Here is a 15,054-nt window from a genome sequence, read left to right as displayed (position 1 = left end):
AGCTCATTTTTGCATTTTTAGTAGAGATGGGGTTTCTCACTGTGTTGGTCAGGCTGGTCTCAAACTCCTAACCTCATGATCTGCCCGCCTCGGCCTTCCAAAGTGCTGGGATTACAGGTATGAGCCACCGTGCCTAGCTATTTTTCCTTTTAAGCATATCTCTCATTTTGTAATTCATCATTCAATAGTGTGACTATTCATTAAACATTTATCTTCTCTGAAGTTTGACATTTCCAGGACAATAGAATCAAATATATATTTGTCATGCCATCCTGTGTCGAGCACCTAGCAGAGCGTATGGCTAGATGATAAATGTCTGCTGAATAAATGAATGGTCAAACAAAACCACGGAAACCCAGTGAAATTCAGGACTGGGACCAACCTCTCTCAGAGCTCCTCTTCGTTATGGCACATGTTGCCTAGCTAGAGATGTGCAATATATAGCAATTTTGTTCTATTTCACTTACTCTGTGATAAGCTAATTGGCTTCACAAAGGAGGTAAGGCGTCCTGATTGATGCAAAGGAAATATTGGAACCAACCCAAGTCATTTTAAATGTGGATTTCCTTTAAAGCCCTTGGTGACGTCCAGGCCATCTCATAATGACTAATGCCATTAAGCATCAGTCTAACACTGGGCTCACAGACAGGTCAGAAAAAGGAGCATCAGGAGAGGTGTGCAGGTCCCTGAAAAGACTCACTCACTGGCCCCTGTGCTCACCAGTTTTCCCAAGCGCCTGTGGTCACCTAGTTCCTCCCAGGTACTCACATACGCCTTCCCGTAGATTCCGGATGGCAGTGACATACTCATAGCCCAGGTACATCTTGGCGTCCATCCTGGGGGGGACTTTTAAAAACCCATAGGCAGAGTCCTTAAACAGCAGGTCCTTCCCAAGAGGAGAGCTGAACAGTTGGAATTCTTTTGATTTGTCTTTGCCAAAATGTTCCTGTTCATAGAAAAACAGAATAGTGGATGGCAACAGGGAAGAAAGGAGGCTGAGACATGGGACTGAAGAGAAAACAAATCTCTGCAGGAAACAACATGAAAAAGTTCAAGATGCCAGGAGAGAGGGCAGTCGGACCTGCTCCTGCTCACCTAGCACCTCCTCTGCCCATAGCCCTTGTGGGACCACGATTTCCTTGAACCTGCTTCTGTGCCTGTCTCCCGGAATAGACATCAGTGAGAACAAGAAACGTGGCTAATCCAGAGGCTGCCCTGTGTGGTTGCCAATCAGACTGGGAGGGCTGGGCAAGAGGAAGCTGGCTGAGCCCAAATCACACAGCTCTCGGGAAGTAAAGCCGCTGTGCAAGCAGTCCCCTCACAGCCAGGCTGAGGGACATGGGGAGAGAGACCATTTCCTTCTGGAAGGGTCGTGGAAAGCCTCCTCGGGGAGGGGTTTAGCTTTGGGCCTTGAAGGTCTGGTTTAGGTAGAAAGGAATGGTACAGAGCAATACAGAGCCTCTTCAGATGTCACCAGCCAGAAAGGCAGCAACGGCAGACCATGGCACCACAGCTTACCCCCGCTGCTCTGCGAGGAATCCCAGCTTTTAGAGATGTTAATGACATGCGGCAAGGCTCCCACTGTATCCTGAACACACAGACTTCCAGGGTGACAAGATGGCCAGGAGGAAAATCCCCAAATCCAAGCAGGGAGCACTAAGCCTGAGGGCAGGATGGCGGGTGGGGATACCTGGGCCTGGTTGAGAAGCTCCCAGATCAAGTCCTCCTTGCCGCCCACACTTCGGGCCACGACGGTGTGAGAAGGGACCCGGGCCAAGTGGCAGTCCTTGTATTCATCTACCGGCTTCCGGGTGTTGTCCAGGCAAAGCAGCTCATACTCATCCCTGTCAGCCTTGTTTGCCAAGTTCTCTGGGGATGGAAAGCCCAGGTGAGCCAACTACAGGAAACCCATGGGCTGTGGTGCCCACCCTTGAAAATTCCATTGATCATAGAAAGTGTGAGCTAAAAGGCCTGGAGTGACCACCGAAGGCCAGGGAACATGCAGGAGAATGACCTGCTCCAGACCCTACAGCCAGGTAAAGGCTTCTGATGCCCATACAGCAGGTGACTGCCCCCATCCCACCATAAGCCTGACCTTAGCAGGACCAGCCCCCAGTCCTTGGTTATGGCAACCCAGACTGCCTACCCCAGAGGCAGAGGCACTGTGTGAAGAGGTTGAATGATGGAAAGAGGCCCAGGAATCCAGATGGGGACCCCATAGGTACCTAGCACTGCACAGGTGGAAACCCAGGCAGTGATAAAGGAGAAACACAGTACGTTCATACCCAACTACTAAGCATGAAATAGGGAGCACGGAAAAAGAACAGCCACTACTTGAAAGGGCCCTGCTGGCTTCTTCTCCCATACTTACCAAATATAGTCGAGTGCTTAACAAAGGCCACATCCCCAGCACCATCCTTCAGACACCTGTGTCAAAGAAACACCTCAGCAGGGCTCCTGCAGGGCAAGCCCTTCTGCTGCACCTGGAGGGTCTGATCACACTGTCCGGTGCTTACACAAAAATAGAGCCTGGGGAAGGCCTCTGTGCAGCCCCGTAGCTGGGGCAGTGCCATGCAGAGACCTCCAGGGCAGCACTGAGATGGAGGAATGAGCTCACACGAGATGAAAAGCCCTCATAACCCAAAGAAGGAAAATGCAACTGAAGATATTTTCATGTAGAAAAGTTTTTAAACTTCTGAAATAGAAGACAATGGTGTAGTGTCTCCTGAGGGTGAAAATGTGCCCTTGGCTGGCTGTAAAACTTCAGGATAGAATCACAGTAAAAAGAGACAGCAAGAAACCAGCTTCCCAGATCGAGACAGTGATGGGGGCAGGAGAGATGCAGTGTGCTGAGCAGGTAACACGCTGGGATTGACAGAAGGGGGCGAGTCCCTGGAGAGTGGGCCCAGACTAGGGGCATGATTGTTCTTTCAGGCTCTGCCCGATCCAGTGAGAGGAGACACTGACCAGGCTTGAGGGCTCTGGGGAGAAAGGAAGGGCCCCCAGGAAAGGGCCTGCTGGTCGGGGTCAGATGAAAGGGAACATGGGCTGGCCTAGCCTAGGAGTCCCAAGTTGTGCTCCTGACTCACTGGGAGGGGATTAGGCCACTTGATGCCCCTGTGGCAGGCAGGACTCCTTCTGTGGGCCAGCAAAGAACGCTCGCCCTGAGGATGTTTGGCACTTTGGCCACCATGGAGCAGCAGATGTCTCACTCACTTGAAGGCTCCTGAGTAGCCGAAGTATGGTTGAAGGGTGGAGCAGCCACACCCTGGACACAGTTGACACAGCTGGGGGAAGGCCGTCCCATCCGCACAGGGGACACAGCTGCCCGAGAAGAAACTGGCCACTGCTACTCAGCACAGAGAAATGGACCACAGAGCATGAGTGAGGCTGGCCACAGCCAATGGCACCACCCGGCCCAGGCCCCTCAGGGAACAGAGAGAGACTTAAACCAAACCAGTACATGCAGCCCCAGCTTGCCCTTATGCTAACTCATCAAGATCAAGGACTTCCAGTAGGAACAAGTTGACCTCTGTCTTGCCACCATCCATCCGAGGAAACAGGCCTATGCTTCCCACTAACCAAGGCCTCTCTCGAGTCTTTCTCAGTGTGCCCTCTCCCTGCTTCGTTGGAGGCTGGAAGAGCTCAGAGAGAGGTCCCCACTGGGATCCATGCCCCAGACATGGGAGAACTGCCTAGAGAGGTACAGGCCTCCAGAAAAACCTCCAGGAAAGAAATCCAGAGCAGTGAACAAAAGGGCCACCATCATCTAGACTGAAACCCTCCGCCAAGCCTTGCGCCATTTCCTCATTCAACAGAAGGACTCTGCTGGGGTGTTGGGAGCTCAGAGCAGAAAAAGCTCAGCTCCACCTACCAAGCGCTGCTGGTGCAGCAGACCTGCCAGTTTAAAGTCAGTTAACCTCTTTTCCCCACCTGAGTTCATCCCACACGTCTGCTGATGGTGATTGCTGTGACCCCAGTGTGGCCTGTGTGGGCATCTGGAGCAGAGGCACCTGCTCAAGGACACCTAGCCTCCTGCCAGCTTACCTTTCTCAAGAGGCTTACGTGGCTCAGGCAAGTCACAGTAAAGTGAGCCTATGGGGATGTTCCACCCGGCGGACCTGCCCAGGCCCGTGTGGCAGGACTTCTTGCCTCGGAGCTGGTTCAGCTGGAAGCCGCTATCCTTCTTCACCACAGCAACAGCATAATAGAAAGTCTGTGGATCTGCGGAGGGGCAGTGTGAATGGAAGGCCCTCAGCCTGGTGCAGGGAAATGTGGCGCATCACCACCGGACTCTTGAGGAGGGAGGGGAGCATAGAGGCCATGCTTTTCCTGGACTGGGCAATAAGGAGGGAGGAATCTGGAAAACCTTCCTAGGCTTGCAGGGGAGAGAGATCATTGAAGGTGTATTTGTAATGTTACCCCTCCAGGCAAACAGTGGCAAGAAGGCCACACACACACGTGTCCTGAATGCTCTGCCTCCCCTGGCCCTGCAGCGTGTCTTCCTACACCTGCCAACCCCAGCCCACGAGGAAACTGGAGCTGTGGCAACAGAGGCCCATCAAAGTATTTCCTGTCCCCTGGCGCAGGCCCAGGGACAGTCAGGTTGATCTCAGAAGACTTGCAGGGCTGCTGGCATCTGAGCGTGTGCTCCAGAGTGACCTCTCCTGTATGTGGTACCTATGACTCCAGAGGCCTCCAGAAACCCTAGACATATCACTAGACTGCAATAGCCTTCAGGTCAAGCTGCAAACAGCCTGCTGTGTTTCTCCAATGAGCATATTCCTGGCCCAGGGGTCAGCGTTAGGAGCACCAGGCATCAGCCAGCCCAAAGCCCACAGAAGCCTTGATGTGTGCTGTGGTGGCTGATGGGGCCCTCATTCCCTACTCACTCTCCAAAGATGAATGTTCATTGGTATCTAATATCCAATACCTGCCTGTAAAACACAACGCGCAGCATACAGAATAAGGACAACAACTCCTTCCTGGGTTCCCAGGGAGAACGTACCCTCTTTTGACCCGTAGAACTCTGCCACCACAGGCTTCAGGTTATTAGGAGCCAGGGCAGCCTCGTACACCAAACCCGCATCCAGCGTCACTGCGTCTGCTTCATTTGCCTGAAAGAGAACAGACCAGACCTGGATGACGCCGTGCCTTCCAAAGAAGGTCCCACTCAACCCACGCACGTAGAGAATGGCTACCGGGACTCCACGGCCCAGGGACAGAGGAACCTTAGCTTGCCCAGACCATGCATAGCCCTGCTGGCTTTAGTTGACTCTGTCTCCTCAAAAGGGCACTGAGCCACCAAATTCCTATTCCTTCTGCATACAGGGAGGGATAGACTGTTTCTCTTTTCCCTGGTGAGGTTCCCAGCTCCTGGCCAAAAATCCTATGTGACTTTACCATAGGCAGTTACCAAGGCTTGACCCGGAAGGCTCCGTGGGAGAAAGCCGCCCTCACCACCCCAGACTCAGGGTGCAGCCAGTGCAACACAGTCTCTGGAGGGGACTGCAGTCAGGACACAGCTTGCTTGGGGTGGCCACGCTCTTCTTACACCTGTTTTCATTCCTAGCCCACGACCTTTGCTCAGAGACCTCTTCATTTTGAGACTTCCTTTGAGGGCTTCCTCAGGTGCTTCTGTGGAGACTTTTTTTTTCTAGGGGAAGATGTAAACTTTGAAAACATTCATCTTCACTCTGACTTGGTACCCGATGCTCTTCCATCCTGTCCGGGGATCCATAAAACTGCAGGACCCTTTTGCTGAGGGATTGGGCGCTTTCTCTGGGTTTAGCTTCTTGGTGATACTATGTACTGAATGATCAAAAGCTTGATTATTACTTCCATGTTTGCTCTCATCTCTGGTAACTGTCTACTCCAACACATGGCAGCTCACCTCTCTTTCTATCTCAGCTCCATTTTATAAGTGAGAAGTCTGAGGCACAGAAAGCTTGAGTCACTTCCTCAGGCCACATAGCTAGTAAATCACGGAGCTGGGATTTGATCCAGACAGTCCGGGTTTATTTCTTATCATTATACTGTTACTTCAGGTTATGTTTTTTTTTTGACTTTGTGCTTCTGTAAACCCTTATCTTTAAATCAACAGGTCCCTTGAAATATTATAGCTTCCTTCGTACTAGATCTATAATTTATTTTCTTTTTATGTAAATCCTTAAAGTGAGCCAAACCATCTTTTATTTAGACACTTAAAAGCATATTTTACTCCTTTTTTGCTTTAGATGTCTTTAATCAAAATAATTTTTCCAGAAGCCCTTGCCAGTTCCCTATGAAGATTTCTTATTGATCAAATTACAAAGCAAGCCAATAACTCACACCTGTAATTCCAGCACATTGGGAAGCTGAGGAAGGCAGATCACTTGAGGTTAGGAGTTCAAGGCCAGCCTAGCCAACATGGTGAAACCCCGTCTCTACCAAAACAAATAAAAATTAGCCAGAGGTGGTGGTGCATGCCTGTAATCCCAGCTACTTGTGAGGCTGAGGCAGGAGAATCGGTTGAACCCAGGAGGCAGAGGTTGCAGTGAGCCGAGATCGCATGACTGCACTCTAGCCTGGGTGACAGCGCGACACTCCGTCTTAAAAACAAAGCAAAACAAATTATAAAGCAAAAACTATAACTGCCTGAGTTTTGTTGTGTGACTAACAAGTAATAAGACCACAGTATTTCTAAATGAAGTAAAATATGTTGTAAGGCAAACTATATCTTTGTTTAGCTGATTTTTAAAAAAATGGTTAAGGTTGTTTTTGTTGTTTTATTACAATAAGATATACATAATACAGAATTTACCATTGTAACCATTTTCAACTGTATACTTCAGTGGCATTAAGTGCATGCATTCATATTGCTGTATAACCATCACCTCTATCCATCTCCAGAAACTGAAACCCTGTACCCATTAAACAATCACCTCCTATATCCCCCCTACCCCAGCCCTGGGGTCATTATGCTACTTTCTGTTTCTATAAATTTGACTATTCTAGATACCTCATATAAGTGGAATCTTACAATATTTGTCCTTTTGTATCTAGCTTGCTTCACCTACGTTTTCAAGGTTCATCTCAGTGCAGCATATATCAGAATTCATCTATTTTTAAGGCTAAAAATATTTCATCATTTGTATAGACCACATTTTATTTATCCATTCACTCATCAATGGATATTTGAGTTGTAAAACATATATATGGGCAACAGGAGTGAAACTCTGTGTTTCGCTCTTGTTGGCCAGGCTGGAGTTCAGTGGCGCGATCTCGGCTCACTGTAACCTCTGCCTCCCTGGTTCAAATGATTCTCCTGCCTCAGCCTCCCGAGTAGCTGGGATTACAGGCATGTGCCACCACACCCAGCTAATTTTTGTATTTTTAGTAAAGACAGGGTTTCACCATGTTGGCCAGACTGGTCTCGAACTCCTGACCTAATGATCTGCCCACCTTGGCCTCCCAAAGTGCTGGAATTTCAGACTTGACCACTGTGCCTGGCTGTAAAACATATTTTTAATATACCACAATACAACAAAAAATTAAGAGACATGATGGGCCTTTCTGTTCTACGACAACTAGACCTCAAGGATAAAACACACACTTTATGGTTTTGTTTAATGTGCAAACACCTTCTTCCTATCCCTCACGTTGTTGAATAAAAATGAAGCAAACAAGCGAGAGCTTTGCCCAGTGTAGTGGGGTTGGGAGCATGGTCAGGAACCTGGGCTGTCTTGGCCAAGACACCAAGAAATCACTGGCATCTCACGGGCTCTGGGAGCTGAAGAGCTAAGGCCTAAAACACAGAGACCAGCTCTAGAGTTCTCAGGGGAACGTGTGCTAGCTGGGAGGGACAGGATTAAAATCAAGCATGCTCTCACAGCTCAAGATAACCAAACCCGGGAGAAGGAAAGCCACAGAGGGCTGGAGGGAAGCCAAGGGGAAGCCAGCAGGAAGAGACTGGTAGAGGAGGAAAACCCCCACAGCACGGATTTCTGGAGGGAAGCCAGGCTCCATCTGGATGTGTTTACCTCTTCCATCTTTTCCCTTCAGCCAGCCTCCTGCTTGCTTTGTACTAAGAACTGCAGAATTGCCCATACTTAACAAGTCTGTCCAAACCCCTGCACTAAAACACTTGACCAAACTCTGGCATGGCTCCTAGCAGAACAAATCTGTGTCCCTAGGATGGCTCCAGTTCCCCTTAAAGGGCTTGCCTGAGAAAACTCAATGCTGCCAGGAAAATGTACCTGTTTCTTCGAGCCAACACACAACTCATGAGAGACCCCTGACCTCCCTCTCCAAAAGCATTTACTAAACAGGGCTTAAATCTGTGAATATGTATCTCTTGAAACTCACAAGCATCTCTCTCAAGGACTGAGAGCCGTTCCTTTGCAATACAATCATCAGGATGGATAGGGCATCTGTCTCCCGGTCTCTGCTAGAGAATAGAGCCCTAATCAAGAGAATTGCCAGCTGGCAGATACAGCTGGCCTCCCCACATTTACACTGACCAGCCCTTCCTACTTTTTTACTTCGCTGACTCTACGGAGCCCTGCATTTTCCCCTCCCTCATTCTCCCTTTAAAATGCCCACATCATGCTGCACAAATCAGAATGGAGCACAGCTCTCTCCCCCACTGTCAGTAGTTACTGAATGAAACCTATTGTCACTGCCTAAACTAATATCTGCTGTGCCTGTCCTTGGCAGCTCCCATCACCCTGACTTCCCCCTAGCAGCTTAAATAAGCCCGCTCTGCCCTGCCTCAGGCCCTTTGCATATGCTGTTGTTCACTGCCTGGTATATTTTATATGAGAGCCCACCCAGGCTCAGCCTTTGGGTCTCAGCTTCATTACATCTTTCTCAGAGAGATGGTCCCTGACCACCCAGGACAAAGCAAGTTTTTCTGAGTCCCCATGAGAACACTCTCCTCTTTCCCTCCATTGTACATCCCACATTTTGGAATTAGTTGTTTACTTATTCATGTGTTTTTCTGCTCTCCTGACTAGGCTGTGAGCTCCCTAAGGGTAAGGACCAGTGTGTTTAATTCACCACTGCAGCCCCATTGCCCAGCACAGGATCTGACATGTACAGAAGGGTGGGGAAACGTTGAAAGGATGAAGAGCATTTTCGTAAACCTAAGAGCAAAGGGCTCAGCTGTCATCTGCAATCAGGACACTTCTCTTCCCCTTGCGTGCACCACTCATCTTCCTAGTTATGTATCAAGAGCTGCCAAAGAAGGTTATAAAATTATTTTGATAATGGGAATTCTTTTTTTTTTTTTTTTTTTTGAGATGGAGTCTTGCTCTGTAACCCAGGCTGGAGTGCAGTGGCAGGATCTTGGCTCACTGCAACCTCCACCTCTCCGGCTCAAGCGATTCTCCTATCTCCGTCTCCAGAGTAGCTGGGATTATCGGCATGCACCACCATGCCCGGCTAAGTTTTGTACTTTTTAGTAGAAATGAAGTTTCACCATGTTGGCCAGGCTGGTCTTGAACTCCTGACCTCAGGTGATCCACACACCTCAGCCTCCAAAGTGCTAGGATTACAGGCATGAGCCACCGTACCCAGCCTGATAGCGGGCATTCCTGTATTTTTCCTGAGTTCAGAGAACGTAGTGTCTCAAAACAGTCACCCTTGTGTCTACTGTGTCTGAAAAGCAAAAGTCCATGGACTTTTCGACTTTTGCTTTCCAGACATATTAAAGATGACCTCCCCTATTTCCATTTTTGAAGTGATTTTAGTAACAGGGTTGACTTCTCCATACTTTTCAGCCTCCTACGTGTGAGTAAATAATTGTTCCAAAGTGACTGGAGACTGAGAAAGTACAGCTTTCTTCCACTCCCTTTTAGGCAGCAGCAACTTACCGCAATGCCCTTGATGCAATCAAGGTAGGAGGCTTTCTTCACACAAGCAACACGGAGACCATCAGGTGGAAGAACACTTTTCATATGGTCACGGAAACTGTGGCACTTTGTGGCCTCATGCTCTGACACTGCACACCATCTCACAGTTTTCTCAGGGACAGCCAGACACAGCCCTGGGGGACAGAGGCCAGAGATGGAGGAATGCACTCCCTGTGCTGAGGGAGAGACAGCATCGCCCCAAGAAGGCCACACCCCCTCGGTCCTGTCCTCCCCTCACTCCTGTCCACGAACGCTACAGGGCACAAGTTCACTGCATTCTGAGACTGGGCCAATAAAAGGTTGCCCTAATGGCCTCCCAGTTTCCTGCTGACCACCCACTGCTGGCCAGAGGGATGCAGGCATGACCATGAGCTCCCAGGTGGAGATGACAATCTGCTCCTCTGTACCCGCTCTGTGTCCCCTCGCTGTCCTGGCCCCTGGCCGGCCATGGAATATAAGCCTCGTTGCGCACAGGGCATTTTCGGCTACCTCAACACATGGGCTTGACACAGCAACGATGAAAAACCAGGAGGGGTGAATTGCCATCTTTTTGAGAACAGGGATTGAGACTCAGAGAATGATGCCTTTTTTTTTTTTTCCCCCAAGGTCATCTTCTTGTTGGCCCAGCCAGGCCTAGAACCTGGGTCTCCAGACCCTGGGTCTGCTACTCAGGGCACAAAAGAAGAAAACATTCTGAGTTCCTTCACCCCTCGGCCAGTAGCTGAGGGCAAATTAACAAAAAGATAATTAATTTGTCTGTGACACTTGTCTGTTGCTCTCTGTTTAGGAATAACTAAGAAAAACCCAAATTCACCACTCTCTCCTCTGTTCCCACTGAATTCTCCCTCCATTTTCACCAGACTTTTTGGCTGCCATTCAGGAAAAAAGCTGAAGCCAGCCATGGGCAACTATGAAAATCCATGTGGTTGCAGAGAGAGCATCCCTATCACATGGGCTTTTGCCCCGTCCCCAAGGTCCTCTGTCATCTCCACTCCTTGGGGACCACCACATTAAGGCTGATTCATGGGCTCTGATGAGATCCACAAAGCCTGTGGAGGGGAGGCCCACAACTCTCCAGGATGCATGAAGAGGGGCCACCAGGGACTGGACACCCCAGCGCCCCCCATTATCTCCCTTGGCCCATGGGAAATCCTAGGAGGCAACCTGAGTCTGTGGCAGCCCCTCCACAAAGCCACGCATCCAGGGTTCCCATAGAGGAGAATGTGTCCTCAATGGAGCATCACCTTGCACAGCCTGTGGAGTGCTCTGTGCGGGGATAAAGGCAAGCGATGTGGGGTCCTCTCTCGAGGAATTGCTTGTTTACTGGCAGAGACAACTAAACGTGGAAGCCCCAGCAGTGCGACAAATGCCCCATGAATGGCAGGCAGAAGTTGGAGTATGAAGGGTGCCCCACCTCAGGAGGTCGGGGAGTGAGGCGTCAGTCACTGCCCCACAGCAGGATGTATGCAGCATCCGCCACTGGTGCCCGGCATCCAACACCTTGCTGACTCTTACCTGACCCTCCCAGGCAAATGCTGTGACGACCCCCTCCCTGGTGAGGAGCCGGCCAGGATTTGGATCCAAGAAATCTGGTTTCAGATCCATGCTCCAACCACTCTATGGCACTGCCTCTTTGGCAGGGCATCTACAGCTCCCAGGGCACCCAGGGGACATCAGACTCTGAAGGAGGGAATGGTCAGACCTGGAGGCCTTGAATGCCATGCTAAGGAGTTTGGACTTGACAAGAGGCAGCAGCAAAGGGTTCTGATAATCTGGTTAGACGTGCTGTGGTTTGTTGTATTTCACTGCTGCAAGATTTACTGGACAAAGAGGAGAAGGAGGAGGAGGAGACAGTGAGCGCAGTGAAAGGTATTCTGAGGCCCAGGCAGAGGCCAGGGGTGAGGCGCAGAGGAGCAACGGAAAGGCACCCAAGCTTCCAGCCTGAGCGCCGAATGCAGGCGCGGTGGCCGGCCAGGTTGCAGGGGACGCGCAGGCGGGCGCCTCTGCAGTGCTTCCCCGCGCCCGCACTCACCCAAGACGGCGCAGGCCAGCAGCGCTCCCACGGCGAACCTCATCCTCCGGGTGCTGCGCGGGCGGCGAGCGCAATCCGACTCACTTCTGTGCAGCCTCCCACGCCCCGCACCACTTTATCCCCGGCCTGGGCGGGCTGGGGGCAATCTTTGACCTCCCGTGTTTGTGCAGCCTGGTTGCTCAATCGCCCCTCTCCTGACCCCCCTCCCTTACTCGCCCTACTGATGACCTCATTTCCTGAGCTCTGGGGCCGACCCGCCAGTGGAAGGAGTCCAGCACAGAAATGCTGATGGGAAGGGACAGGAAGCACAATCCAGCCATTGTCATCGCGGCTCGCTCGGTGCCAGGAGCTTCTACGGTGGGCTAGAGCCGGTGGCTCTGCTCCTGACTCCAGGGAGGCCGAGCTGGTCCGGGCCACCAGCCCTATCCGCGCGATCCACAGAGGGAGACTCCGAGGCTGGGGGGGGGAAAGAACTTTGCCCACCCCACTCTAGAACTGAAGAATGACAGGCAAAGCCCCTTTCAGAAGAGGATGCAGGAGAAACAGGCAGGGCTCAAGGTCAAAGACAGGCTCAGCACCTTTTGCTCCCCACCAGATGTCCCTGGAAATCTCGCTCCTGGGCTCTCCAAGGCCCCCCGTGGAGGAGCTGCTCCCTCTTCCTGCCCCGCTGAGCTCAGGCTCTTGGGCTGGAAAACTTCCTGCCCTCAAGCTTCCTGTGGGACACCTTAGACTAGGGACAGAGTCAGAGGGGAAGATGAATTCTCTCCCACAAGAAGCTTCCAGGAACGTGGTCAAGACCCTGTGAGGCTCAGAACAAAGCGCCATCTTAGCACAAAGCAAGTGCCCCGTGGAGGGTGTGGCCTGTTCTTACAGCCTGGGGCCACCGTTTCCCCCTCTAGCCCATGAGTCTCCTGACCGGTTTAATTGCACATCCTTATAATGAAAAGTATTGAACTTGTACCTTCTATACGCTCATATTTTAACCTAAAAAATGTGTACACTTCAATCATGCACAAGGAATAGAAATTTGTCAAAGGATGAGCTAAGGATGAAACCCAAATGTCGTTTTGCTTATGGGGGCTTACATAGGATTATCATCTCAAGGCACAGTATACTTGGAGAAAGGTCTGGGTTCCCTCCATGAAGTGTATCCAGACTTCAGGGATTTTGCCAAAAGTTACTTCTTATCCAGCCAGATGGTCATTCATTCAGTCTCATGTTTCAGCTGACCAACTTCATACCAAGCCTAGTGGACATGTCAGGTCACCCATCTGATTTTTGTTCACTTGTTTTTCTGTTGTCAGAATTATCTCCTAATGCTAGTTTCGTTGTAGGAATCTTTTTAAGGCATGTGTGCGTCTGGTGAGGGCTGGAGAGTTAAAACCAGATTGTCTAATCTGTACCTACGTTTAGCTGGGCACATACAAACCACAAAATATGGAAACAAAAATGCTGAAACAAAGGGCAGGGTCAGCACTCCCCTCGCAACCTATAGCACTGTGAGGTGATTCCCATCTTCCCTTAGGGCACCTCGAAGCCTCCATCTGTCATGACTGCAGACTCAGATGGGAGACGGGCCAATTCACATGTTCAATATGAGTGAATGATAATCTGTTAATCTTTTGTAATAAAAATAAATACAACTGAAGTTAGGCTGTGTTCTCTCACACCCCAAAAGAGTGTCTCATATGCAAAGGGGTTACACACCTCCCACTTTAGAGTCAACTGCAGAAGCTTCCTGTTTACAGTGGGGACAGAGGCAAACCTGGCTTTCCCAACACACCAGCCTCCCCAGTGAGGAAGGGTGACCACTGCTGCCCTGTCTTACTCCCTCCTGCCACGTCCATGGGCCCCTTGTGCTTAGCCATGGGGAAAGAAGAATATGGCCCTCTTGCCATGAGGGCCATATTCCTACTGCCCCTGCCGCAGGCACTAGGCAGTGGTCTGGAGTCATTTGGAGACCTTGAGGTATGGATGTGAGATGAGTAGGAAGAGTCAGGGGCAAGGCTAGCTGGGAGGCACCCAGCAGAGCAGCATGCACACATGCAGCTGATGCATGGACAGGCCCTATAGTAAGTGTGCAGGGTCTGCCAGCGAGTAGGAAGTGCAGTTCCAAAGGTTGAGTTCACGCCACAAACTCAGGGAAGCTCAGCTCAGGGTATGGAAACAAGATGGTCAGTGATTCTCCTTCCCTGGAGCCCTTCTACATTCATAGAGTAAGCATTGCTGAGGCCACTCCTCCAGCCACAGGCCCATAGCCTAGCCAGAGCCCCTCAGCAGGGAGCAACTACTGGCCAGACTGAGTCCTTTCCAGACCAGACAACTCTATGCCCTGTCCTCAGTGGAGTCCTCTGATTCCAAGCCCAAGACAGGTTCTGAGAAGGAAGTACACGGCCTCATGGAATATGAAGGAAGCTCAGACAAGGCATAGAGAGCTGGTTCTCCCACTTCATCTACACACACCTGGACAGGGAGATCCAGGGCCTTGGCTCGTGCTCAGGAGGACAACAGCAGAGCCTCGTGTTTGCCATTCCTTAGGTGGGGTAGGCAGGGGAGGTGAGGCTAGATTTGGAGTGTACATGTGCACGTGGCCCTAGCTGTATGGGGTCCCTATGTCTATATATGTCTATAGAAGCATGTGAAGTAAGAGGTTAACATGACAGGGTTCCATGTCCATGACACTTGTACCTGTACTGTCACTTATATTCTTCAGTTCTACACCAGAGATGCTCTGGAGTTGAAATTCACTGTCCCTTTTTATAGCTTAATGATGGCTGAGACTTACTGGGAGCTTTGCTGACCACTTACAATAACCCTCTGACTTCGGTGCTTTAGTATCTGCATCTTACAGATGAGACAAGGAAACTGAGTACTACAGAGTATGATACCTTGTCCAAGATAAGCTTAAAAGTCAGAATACAAAAGAAGGCAGTCTGGTTCCAGAGTGTACGCACCCACCAGGGACACTACCTCTCCCAGGAAATCAGGACACGCAGGGGCAAAGGAGCTGATCTGGGGTCACACTGAGAGAGGGACACACATGAGACTCCCAGCCTTGCCATGTCTCCACTGGCACACAGCCCCCAGGGCTTTGCCAGCCCAGGGGCTGGTCAGTCTGGGAGAGGTCTG

General features: G+C 50.6%; 1 protein-coding gene across 2 annotated transcripts in view; it reads right to left on the bottom strand.

Annotated features, from left to right (window-relative positions):
* Nucleotides 1–12,464, bottom strand: part of LOC108287356 (serotransferrin) — a 33,030-nt gene extending 20,566 nt beyond the window's left edge. For both annotated transcript variants that reach the window (XR_001818300.2, XM_017505719.2), the window contains exons 1-8: nt 11,926–12,464; nt 9,855–10,027; nt 5,009–5,117; nt 4,048–4,224; nt 3,217–3,349; nt 2,372–2,427; nt 1,691–1,869; nt 769–946 (exon numbers count right to left, since the gene is read on the bottom strand). Coding sequence is in view for 1 of the 2 variants with exons in the window: in XM_017505719.2 (XP_017361208.1) it covers nt 769–946; nt 1,691–1,869; nt 2,372–2,427; nt 3,217–3,349; nt 4,048–4,224; nt 5,009–5,117; nt 9,855–10,027; nt 11,926–11,968 (1,048 nt within the window). In the remaining variant the exon portion in view is untranslated. The remainder of the gene's footprint in view (nt 1–768; nt 947–1,690; nt 1,870–2,371; nt 2,428–3,216; nt 3,350–4,047; nt 4,225–5,008; nt 5,118–9,854; nt 10,028–11,925) is intronic.
* Nucleotides 12,465–15,054: the final 2,590 nt, after the last annotated feature.

The sequence above is a fragment of the Cebus imitator genome, unplaced genomic scaffold (genome assembly GCF_001604975.1).
Source record: "Cebus imitator isolate Cc_AM_T3 unplaced genomic scaffold, Cebus_imitator-1.0 Scaffold340, whole genome shotgun sequence".
NCBI classification, from domain to species: domain Eukaryota; kingdom Metazoa; phylum Chordata; class Mammalia; order Primates; family Cebidae; genus Cebus; species Cebus imitator.
Note: the sequence above shows the minus strand (reverse complement) of the source record. Positions and strands in the feature narration are given on the sequence as shown.